Raw genomic sequence first — 21,463 nt, 5'->3', positions numbered from 1 at the left:
CAACTCCTCCCAAATATAAAAGCCCTACTGTTCCATGCTACACCACATTAAGAATTAAGCACAACGTACATCTTTTCAACACCACTGCCACCACCCAATATAAAGAAAGTGTTTTCCATTACTTACCACTACCATCTGCAAAGCACTGGCTGGCACAAAAATTTATTCCATTAAATGAAAACGGAGAACAAACTTGTGTGTCAGCCAGGACAAAACACCAAAAGGATATATTTGCCCTTTAACCTCTAGTCAACTAGAAACTACTCAACAGGTAGGAGGTTTCATTGATGTTCAAGTGCAACAAGTGAAATAGTTAGTGTAAGAATTGCTTGCTTCAGAGTTAAGAGCGCAGTTTATTAGATAGCAGGAGAGACAAGTTATTTTTTCAGCTCTCTCTTCTGGAATGGAAGGAGAGAAATTTGACATGCTCCCAGTAATTTTTCCCATTATCTTTATAAAATTGGAAACTGCACAACAGTTCACTTTTGTATTGAGAGCTTTTTTCCTGTATTTTACACAGGAACCATAGTACAATTTCAAAACCATGATCATGGCCACTATTTCTATTTTCACTTCCTAAAACAAACACACTTGCTACATAATACCATTCAACAATACTGTTTACTGAACTTGTAAAAGAAGAAAACCTTTTCAAAACAAAAACCTCACAGAAATGTCTAGGAAATCTTGATTTGTTCTAGGAAAGTTGACTATGTATTGTTAAATTCACCTGCTAAACAGCAGTAGCAAAAGATATTCCTTTAAGGGGTCAGAAGAGGGAAAAGACATCTCTGTGCAATAGAAACATAGGTTACTTAGCTGTTCTTAAAAAGGACTGGATAAATAAGTTAGGTCAGCAGCAAAAAGCAGACAAACACATTTCATACAAAAATAAAGAATTTGTTAGATACATCTTGAATTGCCCTGAGTAAGAGAATGGTTTTGGGTTTTTTTCAGAGAAGCTAAGAACAAAGCAAGAGATTAGAAAAAGCATACAGGTCATTGCAAGTGAACATAAAATAAACCCAGAACTTTTGCTGGCACATTAAGGGAGGACAATCCCACTCCATTCTGTAGCCAGCAACTGTTCAGTACCTCTAGTTTTCTTAAGGTCCAGGGAAATTTCCTTAATGGTGAAATCAGTGTGGAAAGGAGCAATTTGTTCACGAAGAATCAAAAGGTGTTTTATTAAGAAAAGTTGTCCATCAACCTGGGTCTACAGCAGAAGAGAAAGAACATGCATTACATGTAAAAAAATCCCCAAACAATTAGATGAAGAGCAAAGTTTCAACATTTCTGCTTTTATTAGTTAACAAGCTTTTTCCATTAGTCTGTAGTGCCATTAACTACGCTCTGGGATCAACAAATCCCGCTTCTGTACTATTCCTAATACACTGCACTACAGAAACAGACTTTATTCACATCTCTTAGAAGAATTAGATTATATAGCCATATTACTAAATGTCCCCATTAAGTACAGGTATCCACTCTTTGAAAGATACAAACTTATTCTTCTTAAGAGCCAGGAATTATTTAATGTAATTCATGTAATTTATAGTTGAAAAACATGAGGTTCTAAATTTGTTTTAATCATTATGATGACTAAAAAAAAGACAAACAGTTAATGTTCCTGTAATAACCCTGATTAACTGTGCTATTCTGCAAAGGTCTTACAAGGCATTTTTCTCATGTCATTAAACACAAAACTTAGTTAATTTCTAAGCAGTACAGCAAAGATAGAAAGAATAAAACAAGGCCAAGTTCACACCACCCAGAGGATGTTTTGCACTGCTTGTTATTTTAGCTAAGTGGTTTATAATGCATGCTGGTTTTAATCTTTGAAGTCCATGGCTCATTGAGGTAAAAGGAGGAGGACTCAAGAAATCAAATTTGCTTTTGCAAGCTGGAAGAGAAATTTCCTTGATATAATGTTAAATAAAACAGTAAAGAAGAAATCAGATTTAAATATGCAGTTTTAACAAATAAAAATTTCACTAAAAGTAAGTGGTGGAAGGGCTTCTTGAATTGTTTGATTTTGGCCTTTTGTTTTTTTTAATTCTTACATCCACGATTTCACCAGGTAATGTTAAATTAACATGCATCAAGAACAAAGTGGTACAGATCCTAGTTCTGGGCCAACCTATCTAAGCTTCACGGCAGGATAAGTTTCATTCTCCATAATACTTTTAAGTTAATGCTGAACACAGTGCTGGAATGGATATTTAACTGCAGAATTCTGAATCAATTACATAGGCAATAGTTATCTACTCAAACTAAAGGAAATGCAGTTTGAATTTCTTTTTAAAGATACTATGTTTAACAGGCATTTTTCAAAGGACACTCAAATAGTTCAAAACAGCTCTTCACAACTAAAACTTTTCATTACTAAGTATTTACTGCTTATAAAAATCCAACAATTTTAGCCTACTAAGACTTCTCCTTTTTTTTTTTTTTAAATTCACTTCCTGGCTGTTAAGAATTATCAAATTACTACAGTATTTGTATTAAAGGAATTGTGACAGGAAAAACTAAAGTTTACTCCAACTACTTAAACTAACACTTTAAGTTAAAATGACTTGATGAATCTGCATTGAATTCTGAGCAACATAACAGATCAGACCTTGTGATAATACAGCTCTGAGCAAAGAATACTTAGAAAATCTTCCCAGTGAATATAACAGAAAGATTTTTGAAAATTCAAACAAACAGTGGAGGTAGAGAACAAGAGTAACAGACAGTGAAAATAAATATAGGGAGCAGAGTCCTCTAGCAGAAATTTTTCTTTAGACATCACTTCATTGTATTCCCATGAGTTAGAGCAGCCTGTAAACATGATTGCTACGACCTGTATTTCCCATTTTCAGATAGGCTTGCATGTGAATCATTATCTTTGCTTGGCAATACATTAACCATAACTAAGAACTGGCAAATCCCTCAGGTCTCTGGGGGCAGAGGAACATGTTTTGACTAAGATTTCAACAGAATTCTGAAAAACTGCTTCATGACTTTAGATATACACAGAGTGGAGGGGAAGGGTTTGGAAAACATACCACAGATTCTGACCTTGTTTTTGCTGATGGAATCAGCAGCTCCCAGCAGCGACTGGATGCAGGCAGATAAGGCCTCCTGTGATAATCCCTGAAACACTGCCCTCTGCGGGGAAGAGGAAATCAAACCAACAAAAAAGGTGTTAGCAAAGCTTAGGCAGAATTTAAAGAATTGCAGTTTCTGAACGATGTGCTTACCAGCATATAAACCTCCAGATCAACAAGCTACAAACATGTTGTCTGCATGCAGTAAGACAGGATGGCGTGACACAAAAGGTTGCTACAAGCACTCGGGCTGGATACGGGTGCACTCTCGAGCATGCCCTGCTTACCCTCTAGCTCTGAATTGGCACCCGGGGAGTGACATGGTGAGTGACACCTCACGCACTGAGAGCTACCAGCACGAACGATGTTTGCTGGGTAACCTGACCAGACACTTTGTGTGCCAGGGTAACTACCTGTGTTGTGCGTGCAAGTTGAACCTGCAACAGACTCAAGATCATTCGCATGAGTTTAACCTCAAGCAAACTCAAATTACCTCACATTTGCGACAGGTTAGTAAACAAACGTGACAGCTGCGATGGCCCAGGTGACACGCAGTAACTCACTAAGCTGCAGCATCTACATCCTACGGCTGAACCAGCTGTAGGAACACAGCTCGCCTCCACCAGCACTGCAATGCAGTACATGACAGCCCTGACTGCCCCCAGACTTGCCAGTGCCACGCATTCATGACTTCTCCTATCTACAGGGTGCAGGCAAGGGGTACCAGTTCTCTAAAGTACCTCATGGGAAAAATAAATGATTCTCTGTGCAGACACACTACAAATGAGCCTTGCAAACAACATAAAACCGACCTCATCTCCAAAGGTCTAGCTGACAACAAAGGCAAATACTCATCTATCTTTAATGAGATTGATATTTTAAGCAATAAAGCATTCAGATTTTCCAGCTTCTTTTTAAGCAATAGCATCTTGGTAGCAGTCTCAAATAACACCCATCAAAGGTATTTTGAAATGCACTCTGTATGTATCTAATAAAGATACAAGACATACAGAAAATTTTCCTCAGAGACTTATCAGCCTCTTATGCTATTAGGTGAAAGACAATAAAACAGATTCTAATGGGCAAGTCTCAAAATATGTGTTAAGTAAACACTGCTTTTGTTTCTGTTAGACATGTAGATTTCTACTGTCTTAAACTATGGAAATGTCTCCTACGTTTTGGAACTTCAAAGATGTGCCACAAAAAGAATTTCAGAACATTTCCAAAATATAGAAGTAGTAGAGTCACCATTTTTAAGAGCAGAAACATCACCTTGTCTGATGTCCTGCAAAGCACAAAGAAATACGTTCACCCAGTAATTTCAGCAATAAAATCATTCTCTACAATTGACCCAGAACTTTCTATTCTTTCTTGTCCTACTCACTCCTCAACTTTGATGCGACCAGTATCTTGAACATCACACACTGAATTATTTCTATAATAGTAAAAGCAATAGATGTACAAATCAGTGCCATTCTTCTAATTCTACAAGTACAAAATTGTCTTGAAAATTATGACCTACATTTTTTAGTTCTCCTGTTTTACATAAAGATAGCAGCAAAAAGACTAAGAGATAAGAGGCCTGTAATTGTCCATTCCTAATTTATATTAAAATATTTAGACATGGTGCTATACACACTTCATAACTTCACTTAAAAAAAATAGATAAAGAAAGTTTTGCATACGTCTATACATCTATACAGTTTGGAGAGACACACTAGAGTCCTTCTGACAGTAGGATACCACATTCCATGCAGATCTGCTGGTGAAATCGTGGTCTGGTGCCTGGGATTAAGGGATTCAGCTGAACCTGTTTAAAAGCAAAATACACACATGAAAAACTTGCTCATCTGTCCTTTCAACCAAAGCAGACTGTAACATCCACTGCACTTATACTGACTGTAATAAGTAGTAATATACTGACTGTAATAAGTAGTAATAAGACATTTTATTTTACCCAACCAGGTAATTTTTTTTCCTTCTGAGCAGGTCAGTACTAGATTTCTGATGTGAATAGAGCACATGGCTGTAAAAGACATGAATTTGCTTTCAGGGGTGGACCAGCTCAACACCTTTGAAAGAGTTACTTTTACAGGCCATGTCTCCAATGACAGGCACTTCCCACTCAGCTGAACAGCTGAAATGATCGAACAATTACTGAAAAAATGGGTAGAGATCAGAGAATTACAGGAAATGTTCAAGGGAAAAAAAATTCCATTAATTTTACTTCCTGTTTTCTGTTCTGCTGGGGATAATCCTACATTGATTAAACAGTTGCAGAAAATACAGGGTCTAAACATCATGTTAATAACCGCAAAAATAATGGCAAAACCCCAATTTTGTCATGAGGTTGTTGCAAACATAAAAAAGTGTTCCTCCTGAATAACTTTCGTAATAATTCTGTATGCTCAAAATGGATTTTCACAACACCTGACAGACAGAAGTCTGTATTATTTTCATTTTCTCCTCAAATCAAGCTGGGAAACAGCTAAGTCAATAGCATCAGAACTCGGATTTCAATTAGCAACCATCAGAAAAAAGTAAAATGTTTAAAGTTTTACCTGATGATGGAAAAAAGCACTTGTGAAGTGTTTATGTGATCAGTGTGAAAATTGTCTGAAATAATTCAGCAATATCTTTCTACCTTTTGCAACTATAAATTTATTGTCACATTAATTGGAAAGCCTGTAAGATCTTAGTTGCCAGTTTGAGCTTCCTAGGCTATTTATTAGTCACTTCAACTACTCCTGCAGGCACTGAAATGGGACGGAGGCACCTTTGAAGGGCAAATAATCCCAATTATCTTAGAGGCATATCTTCAAGTTACACCTTATAGGTTCCTTCCATTTCCTGAATGCACGAGATTAACAGGACTTGCAAATTCCATCCACCTGGCTTGAAGTAAGATGAACTCCTTTCTCAATAGGTTTTGTGGAGTTCAGCCAAAAACAGCCAGAAAGACCTTTGCAGACCTTCCAAGCCAAAAGCAAGAAAATACCACATAACCAAAAACAATTTGAGAAACAACTGATAAAGAGATGACAAAGATGCTGCTGGTAAAAATGATGTTGTACCATTCTGAACAATGGTTAAAAAAAAAGGAGAAATTCTTAATGGATCTTAGACAATAATTTAAAAATCTGTAACACTCAAATGACTGGCATCAAAACCACCATACTTCATGGAATTTCATTCCAGTGAACTGTAATTTACAGACACACGGGTCACAGAGCACAGCTAAAGCTAAAAGTCAGAAGCATCCCGAAGTACACATCTTGATGGCGGGGCTACTTTGCAATGGAGAATAGAAAAGCTCAGTTTCATACAAAGTATAATAGATGCTGTTGGCTGCAAAAGTAGCTGCTTCACATAATGGATTGCATTGAAAGCACAAAGAAATGCCACCAAGAGAACAAGATTAAGCTGTTTCTCATAAAAAATACAAAGCTAACAACTTTGAGACAAGTTTACCTCTCAAAATCTCTTACGAATTTCTCTAGGAAAATAACCCTTTAAGATACATGCAGGTTTCTCACAAATGGTTCAGGTTAATGCTCACTCCCCACGAGCTTTATGCATTAATCTGACAATATAAGATGTACTTCATACCAGATTTAACTAAACTGCAGGTCTTGGGATCTTCTAGTTGAACATCTGAAAATGAAGCTTCAGATGGCAGCTTCTTCTGTTCCTCTTTTAAACTCTGTGCAATTTGCTGCAAAGAAAGATACACAATAACATTATAATATTTTTTCTCCTTTATTCAAGCAGCCTTACACTGCTTTGGTTACAACAGAGAAAAGCATACTAAATTGCAAAAGGAGTCAGCTACACTCAGCTCCCAGTGTTTCACAGACAGATGTTTCCAAAACAGTGGCAGAAACATTGAAATGTCAATTAAGATTCACAAATATTACACAGATCTGTGTAAAGCACTGTTCCTTCCATTTTTCCTTTTTTTCACTGATCTCTAAATAATAATAACCTATGAAGCTACCTAGAAAGAGAAGCTCAAATTGGGGAACTCAATTCAACACTCACTTGGATTTTATACGGATAATTTTTGTGATGGCTTTATTCCCATAAACGATATGTGCAGATGGCCTGAAAGTACTCTCTAGCTTATTCCCTGCAGGAGTTCAGCCAAAAGTTCTCCTCTAACATTACTCAACATTTCCACACTTCAATATTTTTCACTACTTGGTCTGCTTCAAAGCAACAAGAGGCAGCAAGAATGGGCAAAGAACTGCATTAATATTTGAGTAGAACAGCACAAGACATATTTCTGCCTTGTGCTTTTAACATTTTAATAATTAATTTACTAAGACAGAAGGTCTCTCTGAATAGCAAGGTTTTGAGGTTTAAAAGCAATCAAGTAGCAAAATGAATCTCAAACCAGGCAAAAACTGGAGTCTTATGAGGACATATGAAGAGCAGCATAATTTCTCAGTTTGGAATGAACTTTCTAACTGAAGGGCCATAGGACTCGTGTTAGAAAATAAGGCCCCCATATGGACCAAGCAGCTGCATTACTTGCCTAGAGAAATTATAGCTAACATGAAGAAGGTCTCACAACAATTTTTTAATCCAATTCTATACACACAATTTTAGCAACACAATAAATAAATAATAAAAGACCCCAAACCAACCAAACAAACCTGTACTCCTAACAGTTACACTGGTAAATCTTCTGATCACTAGTTGTTCTGAATGGAGGGATCCCATTTAGTGACATTTTGTGTGGTGGACAAAATGTCTTCTCAGTTACTATTTTTGCTCTGTCTTCAAATGCTTATTAGTCCTTAAACTTTCAGTACAAAAAAGCATGTATTCAACAAACTCACTAGCTTTAGGGTTTGTAAATGCTTTCCTAAAATGCCATGCATGTCCCTTGTAATCACCAAAGCATAAACTGTACCATAATAAAAGCTTTAGACATGTATAAAGACAATGTCATAGAAATGTTAAGTTCACTGCCAAGAAGTTCTCTCAAGAACTGAGCACAGTAAGTACAACATTCATTTCTTTCAGCACACAGCAAAACATATATATATATATATATAGCTGTAAAGCTTCTGTGTTTAGATAAGTAATGCTCTGATTCTGAAGTCAAACAATAGCTTCTCTATACCAACTGGTCAGCTAGAAATAAATCCTACAATTTTGTAAGTACCACCACCTATTCTGGTAGCTAGATGGAAAACAGAATAGAGCAATAAAATCTAGATCTTGCCAGTCCACGTTGGAACTGCCGTTCTCAGTCAACTCAATCCTTTGACAGCTTGGGCCTCTCGTTATAAAGTGAAGGGCAACTGTTACCTGAGGGGGGAATCTTTACTATGCTTTACTGCTTCCATGCAATGCTATCCTTCAGTTGCATATCAAATGCATTTGCTCTAGTCAAAAACCAATTTTAACTTTCTCACTGGCCACTTTTTTTATTTTTGTGAGTTAGTTCATTTTGAAATCTTTCATCGGTATAGTATTAACTTTTTTAAGTAAGAATAATTAGTTTGATCCATTTCAACAGAAACATTGACTCAAAGCTCTTGGAATGACTACAAAAATGGTTAATACTGCTAAGAACCTGAAAAAGGCTACTGGAAATTGTTGCTGACATCTTAAATTATCTGAAGTTGCAAGCAAGTCTGCCCTTACACTGCCTGAACAAGCGTGCACACGTGCCTACCAAACACTAGCAGACCAGTACTTCTGAAAACAGACTTTCAGCTGTGACTGTCTAAAGCTACTCTTCAACTCCAGCTCAACTAGAAAACACATTGGTAATACCTACTAGTTATTAATGTAAATAAAAAATTTAGGGTCATAATTTAATCAGCAGGTGCCAATTTGATAATGCCAGTAATACTAAATACACCTAGGAACTGGAAAACCCTGGCTGCAAAGCACCGTACTGCAGAGCTGTGTACACTGCACATAAAAAGAAAACCAATCAAGGACAATAAAATAGCTGATGCTATACCTCCATCATTTCCAACTTGTCAGGATAAGCGAGATCGCCCGGAGCAGGCTTGTAGCCTATGATATCAGTCTGAATGTAAATATGTGTCCTATAGACAAGACGCTCTTGTACATCTTCTAACATCTGCTTGACACCAGCTGCAAATGCACCCAGTTGTTCAGCTGACAAAGGTAAAGAAAAGCACAAATTCGTTAATTACAAAACCAGCTAATAGAAACAAAACTTTGAAGTATCACATATAGAACTATCAAAAACCTGCTTGCTGTAGATGAAGTCAGACTATTTTTGGAACAGCAGCCTCCAGACAAATTTGTGACAAACAAGGAATTACTGAACTCCATGATGCAGTTCCTTTAGCTCCCCAAATTTTCATTAGACTGTGAAAATTCAACCTCACGCTGATTACATCAGAGGCCTTGTCAGAATTAATCTTTCTAATTATTTGAGACGTGGGTATATTAACTGGCATTTCAGTGAGAAAAACAAAGCAAGGTGGCTTTGGTTCTATCACAGCCAATGCCTGTGGTGTGACTGTTAGGAGTTGATAACTCTTCTACCTACCAGAACAGATAATTCAAAGCAGCTCATATACAACTTAAGAATTATTGTAGAAGCCCAAATTTAAGCAGTATGAAGACAGTTCTTAAGATTAACCAAAAGATTATGCCAGCAAGTTTTTCCTCATTCCCAACAGTGTTACATTTATACTTTCAGGAAAGTAAGCAGTTCTTCATGATTATTGGCACAGCTTCAGTAACACTGTGTGATATATCAGTATGATTTCTGTTTATTGCCAGGTGCAAATTTAAGACTGTGAAAGGATTCCATTATGCACTGGTCATATTAACACCAGGTAAGGTCACTCCTATGAGACTTTAAGCTCTGAACACGTACACAGCTCCAAAATCTACACCAGCTACTTAACTCCTCTGCTGAAGTTACAATTTCTAGTCTGGGAAACAGGACATTAAGGAAAATTTAAAAACAAATCAGTTTGCATTCCTTTGTTTTATCATCATTATGCAGAAAGCTCTACATGGATGATGCATTAGCAGGGCCAAGCGAAGCAATTCATTAATTTGAAAAGTTAATTTAAATCAATTCTGCATATGCACTGGGTGGATGCTTCCTTGCATTTGTACAATCTAGAGCAAACAGGACTACATCAGTATAATAATTTAAATGATGCTATACACAGAATCCCTAAATACAGACCTTTACTATAAATGAAAAAACATAATTCTTTTCACATAAACATGTCAAAGATGACGTAATGTTAAGATGTACTAAAAAAACATCTAGGCATTTTTTTGCCAATGCAATTAAGTAATTTTATCAGTTAAGAAGACACTTAAAACAATCAGCTTCCATCTGTGAGTTACCATTGTTCTGTACATGATCTTCAAGCATCTCATTTTTGAGAATCCCGCAGAGTTCAGAAAGCGTCTCTAAGTGAATGACATGGATGATCATTGGCCTCAGGACATCATACAATGAAAGACACAACTTTTCCAAGAGTTCACTATGAAGTAAAAATAAAACAATACAAAATACTTTCAGGATCCCACAATACCAAAACAAAATTTTATCACAAGCACGGACTATTTTGTGGCAAAGATTTTTGAAAGGAGGGTGAGAAAACAAAGCAACACAGTGCCACAGAAGATTTTAGAATGGACTGTTTGAAACATGAACCCATTATTTTCTACAAAGTCTTTTAAAATACGTAGGATAACAACTGCTTAAAAATGGTGGTACATATTTTAATTAATTTTAAAATAAAATTAAAAAAAACCAAACAGACAAACAAAAACCCATACACACCAACCAACAATTCAACCTGTCACAAAGGGAAGATACTGCAAACTGGTTTACTTGGCATCTGTGTGAAGAAATGTCCCTGCTGAGCTCAGAATCCTAATCCCAATTTCCCCTTGAGAAAAGGTTCATCAGATTCCAAGCACTCAATAGTTTATCAGAACCAGGAGGACATGAAAAGGGACGCAGGAGGAGAGCTTGGTAATGTTTTCTGTAACAACTACCAACACTGCAGTACACACACTTTCAATCTAACTAAAGTTATGATATCAATGCAATATGAAACATTTTTGCTTTCATGTCCAAAGTGATGCATATCTTAGTTAAAAAACGAGTAGCACCCACTCGACATTTTTGCTATTCTCAATGCTCCCTTCACTAATCACAGATTAAGCAATATGCAATTGCCAGTAGCTGAAAATTCAAGTAAATCCCCAGTTAGATTTGCAAATATAAACACCAAGAGCATTTAGATGTGTGATAAAGATGTTGACTTTATTGAACTTTTTTTTTAATTCACAAAGAATGTCTGTCAATAGGACAAGGACACTTCTGTTCCTCTCAGAGAGGGAACAAAAATGCTCACAAAAGAATACTCACAGAAGAAACATTTTGAATGTCTCTTCCTTTGCATCCCATAGCATTACAAGCAACTTGGTAAAACAGTAACTCTCCACGGGAGAAAGTTTCACCAGCCTTATTATTAAATACAACACTCAATCTCAGATCTCTAGTCTTGGCTAGATTTTTGGTAAACTCTTATCTGTATATAGACACCTGGCTGTTATGTCTTCAGAGCACCTCAAAACTTTTGAAAAAAACAAGGAGGTTATTTGTTATGCTAAGAGAAACCTAATTAAGTAGTTACTATTTGAAATGTTTTTCTTAAAGTACTTTAGATGTAGGCAAAAAAGGGAAAACAAGTTCTTAGGAAATGAGGTAACTACTTTCCACCAAGATTCAAAAATAATCAGAAGTCTGTTCTCGTACAGCACTAGTGATGAAATTTCTGTCTGAACATTTTACACTAATTTCAGTTAGGGATATTTACTCCAGGATTTGGACTGAGAGAGCTAAACTCCTAAGCCAATTTAGTTAGGTCAACTCAAATTCTGAGCATGTCCCACATGAGACCAATTTCTCAGGAAAGACTGGTACTATGGCACTGTGGCTTATCTCTAGTGAGGCTTTATGTGGTTGGGTTTTCCTTTACCTTTAGAGGATGGGTAGGGTAATGGGAAATATTTTTTCCAGGTTACACACTTATTCAACTCAAACTGCAATCAATTTAAGACATTATAACACTCAAAACCGGTGTCTCGGTTATATTAATAAAAATATATTATTTATTAAATTCACAGTAAGGGAACATGACCAACACAGATTTCAAAATTAAGTATCATTATTAAAAAATACCAGCAAATTGCAGAAGGGGTGTAATCTATTCAGTTGCTCTAATATTGCAGGTGTGTTGTAAAAAAACTTATAATACTTTTATAATGCAATTACTATGTGTAGCAACAACCTATCCCTCTTCTAGATCTAGGCAGAGCAGACACAGATACTGCTCTAGTCAGGCATTCACTACCTGGCCTTCAATTCAGCCCATACACAACATGCAAATACTCTCTGACAGTAAGGGCAGCTCACTAACTAAATCCTTGATGAAAAATAGCTGGAGTTCATCAGCTTAAATTTTACATTCAAGCAAATAAAAAGCACTTCTGCAACTGGCTGTGTAAACCATTGGCACAGAGGATGTACAAAAACAGCTGAGAGCTGTAGCACTGTTAACTTCCACAGCTACTTTCAAAGTAGCTGAGCGTCTTTATCTCTTTCAGACCATCTACAGAGCACTTGCACAGATTATTTATGGAGAGTGCAAACTATTAGCTTTGCTTGAAGAAAAAGGAAACAAACTTCTGATGCGTAAAGTGAATTAAGTTGGGTTTTTTCCTTGCTGGTTCTTACCAAACCACTTCAACACAGCCCTATCTGCCATATAATATTCTCTGCTATATTCACAGATTTCACAGAATACTCTGAGTTGGAAGGGGTCCACAAGGATCATCAAGACCAGCTCTTAAGTGAATGGCCCATACAAGGATCAATCACAGCATTCTAAATAAATACAACATGTAGTAAAACAAAACCAGCATGTACCACCTACTCCAGTTTTGGTGTTGGTTTTGTGAAGAACTCATTGTAAAGCTGATGTTCATCCTGGCATACATGGACCATAAAGGCACAACCACTTCGTACCTGTATTCACAGAAATACCAATACTTGATTATTAAATTATTTTTTGCATCAGTATTACAAGAGATATTACACATATTATAACTATATATCATATATTGTTATTATTATTATAGCTATGATTAAATTGAAGCTTTGTAAGATTCAAAATTAATGAGATGAACTCTAAAACTATGGACCGAAAAGATGTTACTAGACAAATAAAAGCTCATTGTACAACTTCTGTCCCTTTTTGTTTCTGAAATGTAAGTACCCACATTTTATGCCTTTTTTTTAATCCTCCCCCCTTTGTGAGGTTTGTAACAGGATGGAGTTTGTACAGAAACAAAACATGTATTGCTTGAAAATATTAGTAAAATTTTAATGATTCAAAACCACAGACAACAGCAACAATTTTGCATATAAATGACTTAATTAAATAAGTACATTTTATTTGGGGTAGAGGCGATTAAAATATAACAAAAACCACATAACACAAGACTGCTTTACCTACCAGAGCACAATGATCTCTGTTGTTCTGACTGGTTAGTTCTGTAACAGTGCTAGCGATACTGGGACCAAGCAAGAGCTCCCTCTGGTCAAGGTAACATTGATGTATTTCATTGAGAACTTGCTGATACCTGTCCAAGAAATTAGAACAGTAGCTGCATCCCGAAGATCATTTTCTGGTACACATAAAATGCATTCTAATACCCTCTTTGAAGTCTACATAATTTTGATTTTTAAAACTTTATTTTAAATGAATATTGTGTTAAACAGTACTTAAAAGTAAATATTTTCAAAACTTAAAATTGTTGAAGACAAATTATGTAGACATACTCACTCTGGCATTTTTTCAGATCTTTGCTCTACTTGTTCAATTAGAGTCTACTCAAAAAAAAAAAGGGAAAAGGTATTATTAGTACATTATTTTTCTGTAATAATTGGAAAACTGCTTGCAGTATTTTTCCAAGCACAAATTATACAATCTTTGGATATTCGCACTCGCACAATATGCAATCCTAGCATTCACACTAATAAATTCTAACTCCATTTTCATAAGTTCCTTTTCAAAAGTTAGTTACCAGCCTACTTACTCTGACTTTGGGAGCAGCTGCTCTGAATTTTACATAAAATAGCGTGAAGGCATTGTCAGAATTTGGCACAGCTGAAGGATCCTGAAAGAAGAAATGAGTAATTGGTTAGACAGCAAACTACTATATTTGGCTTCTAGTATATAATGGCCAAGATAATTAGGCTCTAAAACAGGGTCTTGGTTCTTTATGCTTATACTGCCAGTGGAACAGCTCTTTGCCACCTCCCACCAAGAAAGGCATGCTGGCTTCAGAACTCAAAGTCAGATGGAAGAACAAAACCCAAACCAAAAGTTTCAACCAACAGCCTCTACAGCAAAAGTAACATTTTCAGTAATTATGACATTCTCCATTAGAGACAACAATTGTCTCTGGACCTGCCACAGTAGCACTAATTGTTGGTCCTTAATCTGTAGTACTACAGTGGAACAGAATTTCCCTTTTACCTGCCAGTCCCAGGGCAGAGAAGCTAAATTTCAGCTTGCATTCAAGCTCCAACTAGAATATCAAGTGTTAAGGCAGCTCCCTGCAGGTCCCCAGCTCAGCTGGGCAGAGCTTGAACTTAGACAAATTTTAGCACTAATGAAGCAGATCAGAGACCCAATTTAGCCACTAAAGAAGAAGTGCTCTTCCCCTAATCCCTACTGATGACATAGAGAAAAGCAAACGGCCTTTTGAAACATGGTGGGGACAGGAAAATGCTTCCACCTTTCCCACCTCCTACTGTCATCCCTGCGAGCAACCTGAGCACCCATTTACAAACACAGACCAAAATCCCCAAACACTCACGTGTGAGTAACAACAAAGAACATCCAGATCTCATCAGTCCCTTTCCAGTCCTGACAAGGCCTCTTGTTTTGTTGCAATACGAAATCTCAACTAAAAAACAGTTTCAGTACTGCACTTCTAGCAGAAGCAGACACTAGATGTTTCAGAGAAATAAGCAGAACATCCACAAAATCCCTACCTATGTGGGAAGAAAGAGGTGATCTGACTCCTACAAGAGATATCCTTCCTGACTTAAAACTCCTAAGTGGCAATTCAAATCCAGAAATCCAGTTACACACTTCTTTCTGTAAACATGCTTCTTATCAGAGGTGTTCAATTCTCTTTAAATCCAGCTCAGTCACAGTAATCCATTGGCATCAAACCAAGCTGTGACACCTCTTTTTCATAATAAAACCTAGTTTTGTACCAAACATGAAAGATATTCAATGCTAGTTAACAAAGATCTTCGCTCCAGGAGTATTCTTTCGCAAGTTTGCATGAACACTGTCTAAAATCCCCTTCTTCTAGGTCTGTCAGTTCTCAATTCTAGCATCTTTCAATGTCACTGGTTATCCCTCAGGACAACAAGTTTGCCTGTAATAGGACTGAACACAAGGCACACAACAATTATTTGAAGAATCGAAGTGGGTAGAAAGAGACACTCCTCTCTCCTTTCTCCTCTGCCAAAATATTGTAGTACACAACTACCAACACTTTAATGAGACCAAAAACCCTCCCAACTCACCTTTATGCCTAAATCTCACCGGAGTGAGTGAGAGAAAATACCTAACTTTTCCCTAGAACATTCTAGTATCACCGTCAACATTTTAAAGCAATACAAAAGACACTGGCAAAACTAGTAGGAACCTGTCTCAGTTGTTCTCTGCAGCTACACAAACCACTGCAGAAAAAAAAAAGAAATATTTGGATAACCAAGAGCACCCAAAAAAATTACTGGAATATAATACTGAAACGGTCATGGCACAAACTCAGAGTTGTGCTTTAACAATTCTCATCCTACAGCACCCAGCTCCTGTATACTTTCTCCAAGTATTCCCTGCAACCTCTCTCTGTCTCCAAAGCAATTCATCTCCAAAACACACCCCCCACAGTTCCCTATTTCTCTTGTGCTCCATCCCCATTTGGCAACACAGACAGCAACGTGCACTTCAGCTGATTCAGAGCTACAGTGAACAAGCTGGTCCAGGGAAGCAAACTGTCTGGCCAGCTGGCTGCTGCTGCTCTAACACAGCCATTTATCCATCCCTAGCCTTCACTAAGGTTACTGCTCACCTACCTCAATTCAGCTACTTCACCTTCAAATTCCATGATCTTTTTAATTATTACTATTTTGAAATCTTTTGGATCACTAGGTCTTGGTTATTTTTGGCTGAAAATTGGACAACCTACACAAACACTGTAGCACTGACCTATTTTCACAAAAACCTGTTGACACCTTCCACCCCCCAAAAAAATTTTAAAACGAGAAGAAAACTGTATAGTGTTACAATACACATTTCAGTACAGCTCAAGTTACCACTTCCTGATTCATTCTTACCCTTTTCATTAACTGGCTTGTGAGGTTCTGTAGTGTATTCACAGTGTATGTCTTGATAAGGTGCATAGCTTTAGAAAGGCATTGTTTAAACTTGTTCAAATATACAGGATAGTCTTTAAAATTTGGCTGAAAGAAATAAAACAGTTTTAAATAGAAACAGTAAGAGTCAAAAATTTATCAAAACTCCATATACTCTTATAAGTAGCTAGAAATGCTAGATTGTACCAACTAAAAGCAATATTTTATAAAAATTAAATGGGATAATAAGCATATTCAGTAAAAATTTCCTAAGTTTATAAATCATCATATTTGACTTCTTAGGAAAAGGAAAAAAACCACAAAAATAGTATGAACACACAGTTTTGAAGATTTAGCTGAAACTAGTAGAGAATTACTGACATGTGATGAAATATATGCAATACAATCATCGAGCTTAGCCAGCATGGGAATGAATCCTTCACTGTTCACAGACAGCGTAGGGGAATTCAATTTCTGTGGAAAACAAGACAAAGTGTCATTGTTAATAAATCCAAGTACCTTACTGTTTGAGACAAAGTTCAAAAGATCAGTACACTTTCGTTTTCTAAGATGATTAACAGTAAAATATTACTTACAGTGTTTATGTTTTCCAGCTCATTAAAGTAAGAAAGTTTCTGCTGAATGTTTTCAGCCAGGTCAACAAGTTCTGACTATTAAAAAACAATAATTAAAAGAATATCAGCATCCTAGCAAGTAGCTTAAATATATATTTTTATGTATGTCATAATATACATATAAAATTAATCAACCTCCCTTTCAGCTCTCAGCACACACCACTGTTAAATAGTCCAAGATAACTTGCAGCTAATTAAGTACAACAAAAGATGCAGAATACAGCAGTGCTCTCTTGCTCTCTCTTACCAGAGAAGGACACACTACTCTCAGTAGTGTATTTAAAAAAATATATTCTACAGGTTTGTCAATATTCCACAGGCACTATTGCATATAAAGAGCAATGCTGCCATCAGTATTAAAAAGAATAATAGAAATCCTGCATTTCAGGATTGGAGTCTTAAAAAAATTTCTCACTTATCCAGTCTTACTAAAAACACACGTTCATTATATCACTGTTGGAGCAGTTCACGAGGAGAAAGAAAGTATTTGGGATATAAGCTCGCAACTTTAAAAGATCTTTCTCCTTGTGATAACCACTTCAAAATACTTCTGTAAGTGATATGAATTGTTAATCTCAATACAGTTTGCACTTGTCAGGCATCAGTTAAAAAAGCTGCCCTCAGCTAGCTACCTTTTTTGATTAAAGCATATATTGACACATACTGAACATTCTACTGCAGAGCCTGACACCCTAGCTACAGGTGAAGCACACACAAAAAATGAGGTCCAAAGCAAATGGAAGGATTATAACCACAGCTCACAAGTTTTCTCAGCTTGAGAAAAAGAAACTTTTGTTTAAGATGTCTTTTAAGTTCTCATTAATCCTCCCATCAAAGATTACCTGCTCTTTCAAAAGCTGTTCACAGGCCTCATGCAGCGTTCCTGTCTTTGTGGACACAAAAAGATACTGTTTTTGCAGTGACTCCAGGTGTTGAAGGGCACTGTTCACATCATCCAAGATAGCATCACACTGCTCCTGAAAGCCAGACAAGTAATCCCTCATCTGTCTAGAAAAAGAGAATCAATAGATAACAGAAGTAAAATTTCCCTTTCTGTATTTGCAAATCCAGCTGCCTGCAGGGACACTGCCACCACCTTTCCCTCTCTAGGAATAAAAGATCACTTGCATCAAACAAGAGTGCACAACAAGCAGATGTTTCATGAACCGCAGAAATAAGAGAGCTAAAGGGTTTGGAATAGCCACTGCAGTAACTTCATTTCCCCAGCACTCCTTACAGCAAGCCTACCTAGAAAGCAGCAGCTTGCACCACAGCAATGTGAATACCGTCTAAGTGGACAGCACAAACACAGTTGTTTGCACAGTAGTGCAAGCTACTGTTAGCAGCCAAATTCTACCTGCCTTACTTCCAACAGGGGTGTTAATTTGGGTCTCTTATTCTACACAATTTTCAGTTTCCATTTAGAAATTACTTTTTCTCTCTTAAAGTAGCTGAAATTATCCAGAGGATTCGAAACTTACTGTGAGGATTGAAAGAGGCTTAGATGAAACAGATCTGGTGTCTAATGTCACCAAATTTGTCTAAGGCTCAATGCAGACAAAAATTCTAGACGATCACTAAATATCAGGTGAAGCATTCAGCTTAACTAAAGCATCATTTAAAGTGAGTTACTTCTGGATGTCAGCTAAAAATTCTGACCTCTACATTACGGCATACAAAACAGCAAAACAATTCTTTGTATCCATGTATCCTATTATTATGTATCCCTTTAGTGTACAACAGGCAAAGAACTTGCTTTCCTCCTGCCCCCCGGCCTCCTGCGGTTACATGTTGACCATCCTACAAACCACTGTGCATCCATGGCAAACCTACGCACTCACATGCCCTACTAAGAACGTGTCAACTGACAAAGTGCAAGGCTGCTACTCTTTTTAGGTTCTTCATGATCTAATCATGGGCTTAGTATACTCCTAACCCTCTGCTTTTAAGGAAAGTCATGTGTCCTCAAATGTCAGAGCAAAAGAAGAAGAAACAGCCCAAAGAAAAGCAGAGGAAATCAGAAGAGGAAATAAAGGAGCACCTCTTTTCAGCCAAGGGCAAGTTTGTAAAGTCTCAAAACACAAGCCAGTTTCCAAAAAAGCCATCAGCAGATGTAGTTAAGCCATTCAGCTGTACTTCAGACTCTCAAGGAGTAAATGTCAAAGTCAGTGGGAAGGGGTTCTTCCGAGCCTGATGGGAAAGTCAGTTAGGCAAAAACAGATGAGAATGACAAGCCTCCAAACTGGAGTTGAGCGAAGTGGCAAGGAATGCAGGGAATGCAGATACAGGATCACAGCCATAGTCACTGGTGAGACAAATGGTGAGAACAGAAATGACTACCAGCCACATCTGCTTACACAGTCTCACCCTCAGAGGATGCCATTCCAATGGCAGCAGCAGTTGAAAAAGCACAGGAAAACTCTTAGACTGTGTTTGTCTACAGCTCTGTCTATAAACCAAAACTAATTTACATCTGTCTTAATATACTGGGCAGTTTAGAAGGAAATCTGCGTCCCCTTTAACTACTCTGCCACAAGGGTAATGGCCTTCAGGATGGGAGTGAGGCACACTGCCTTGGAAAGCTTCAGCTGCTCCAACACATTCCCCCATTCCCTGTCAGCTGAATCTGAACACGTGCTAACATTAATGGACAAGATGAAGTCCTTCAAGGTTTGAACAGTTTATAGCGAAAGGAACTGAGGAAGAACACGTACCTATACTTGGCACCATCATCTTGATCCATCTGAGTTTGCACCTGAGCAAACCAGGAGAAGAACTAGAAGAGATTTCATGGTGTGAACAATATAAATATCACATGCAATCAATTTTAAAAAAAAAATCCAATCTATGATCTATGAAATGAAGATGACCTTTTGTTAAAAACAGAGCTGTTTCAGAACTCAACTATTAATAAAGGAAACAAATTCCTCACTGTAGGTCCCTTCTAACTGAAACATTCTATTCTATTCTTTCACTAAATTAAAATGGGAAAGACTGAATTTCATCTGGTTTTATTTGCACAAGAACAAGGATGTCACACTAGAAAGTGGGGAGGGGGCAGGACGTTCTTCTACATTAAGAGCAACACCACCTTATTGAAGGGGTGCCTTACTCTCACATAGGACTCCACTCCAAATGGGAAAAGTATCTGTCACTTAAAAGCTGAGACTTTAGCAATTTTTCCCCCCCACGTTCCCCCTTATGTTATTGAAAACAGCCCTAAAATTTAGCAAACCCACCAAAAGCTAGGTAAGAGACACAGAAACTAACATAATTCTCTGCATATTACAGCATATTGGAGGTTATTCAGCATCACTTACCTGCTGTGCTGTTTCAATTCTTTCATCCTCCATCCCCAGTGCTGCAAATCCTTTCAAAAGGACATCCTCTGTGGATTCTGGCACTGCAGCTGACAGCATAACAGGTAGAGACTGGGAAGTCAGGCTGCACAAATCCTCAATTGGAAGCTGCTCACAAAACCCCAAAAGCTTTAGTTAGAGAACTCAGAGAATTAGTATATGCAGCTCAACTACAACACAATCCAAAGCAACAAGATGAGAAAATTACAGGCATTTACTTTTGAAGAAACAAATGCAATGGACATTTATCTATCAATATGATTATCATAGAATCAGTAAGGCTAGAAAAGATCTCTAAGATTATCAAGTCCAATCATTACACCAACAACTACACCACCTATTCATTCAGAAACACCTAACAATTTTAAGTTAAAGTCAGAAAACACTGTACAGCATTTTATGTAAGTACATGTTTGTGTAAGAACAGAAACTGAAGGTACATGTCTCTGACATTGATAAGCTACACTTTATTTTCCAGTATAACTGGTTCTAACCCAGAGAGATGCACTAGAAAAGTATCTGAGAGCATAAGAACTCAGAACTGACATAGAAGCAAAAAAAACCCACCAAACCTATTGTCCATGGTACCTGTCAACACCGTTGCACAGGAATTGTCAGAGTTTTTTGCTCAAGGAAAATTCAAGACTTAACACTGCCAGAATTCATTCAGAAGACAAGGAATAGCTCTGCTGAATGGGAATTATTTTTTAGCCACAATTATTTTGTTTAAATGAGAAAAATATGGGAAAAAAAGGTAACTTGAGATAAATTGTATTTAATTATGACCAGAGACTGTTAATTAGCTTACATGAAGGAAATTCAAGAAGACAAATATTGTTATATACACTTATTTAATGTAATAGCCTCTTTAAATAACACGATAAGCTGGATGTTTTCAAT

At 37.0% G+C, this 21,463-nt stretch overlaps 1 protein-coding gene across 1 annotated transcript in view; it reads right to left on the bottom strand.

Moving 5' to 3' along the window:
• COG3 (component of oligomeric golgi complex 3) overlaps window positions 1–21,463 on the bottom strand; it is a 31,169-nt gene that overhangs the window by 8,187 nt on the left and 1,519 nt on the right. The window contains exons 2-17 of the mRNA XM_017815011.1: window positions 20,525–20,671; window positions 19,919–19,980; window positions 18,047–18,212; window positions 17,166–17,240; window positions 16,951–17,043; window positions 16,552–16,677; window positions 14,229–14,309; window positions 13,976–14,019; window positions 13,646–13,772; window positions 13,064–13,155; window positions 10,458–10,597; window positions 9,076–9,236; window positions 6,702–6,807; window positions 4,778–4,902; window positions 3,064–3,153; window positions 1,096–1,216 (exon numbers count right to left, since the gene is read on the bottom strand). Coding sequence (XP_017670500.1) covers window positions 1,096–1,216; window positions 3,064–3,153; window positions 4,778–4,902; window positions 6,702–6,807; window positions 9,076–9,236; window positions 10,458–10,597; window positions 13,064–13,155; window positions 13,646–13,772; window positions 13,976–14,019; window positions 14,229–14,309; window positions 16,552–16,677; window positions 16,951–17,043; window positions 17,166–17,240; window positions 18,047–18,212; window positions 19,919–19,980; window positions 20,525–20,671 — 1,756 coding nt within the window. The remainder of the gene's footprint in view (window positions 1–1,095; window positions 1,217–3,063; window positions 3,154–4,777; window positions 4,903–6,701; window positions 6,808–9,075; window positions 9,237–10,457; window positions 10,598–13,063; window positions 13,156–13,645; window positions 13,773–13,975; window positions 14,020–14,228; window positions 14,310–16,551; window positions 16,678–16,950; window positions 17,044–17,165; window positions 17,241–18,046; window positions 18,213–19,918; window positions 19,981–20,524; window positions 20,672–21,463) is intronic.

Source organism: Lepidothrix coronata, unplaced genomic scaffold, assembly GCF_001604755.1.
Source record: "Lepidothrix coronata isolate B3197 unplaced genomic scaffold, Lepidothrix_coronata-1.0 Scaffold48, whole genome shotgun sequence".
In the NCBI taxonomy this organism is placed as follows: domain Eukaryota; kingdom Metazoa; phylum Chordata; class Aves; order Passeriformes; family Pipridae; genus Lepidothrix; species Lepidothrix coronata.
This window is presented reverse-complemented; position numbering and strand designations above follow the sequence as displayed.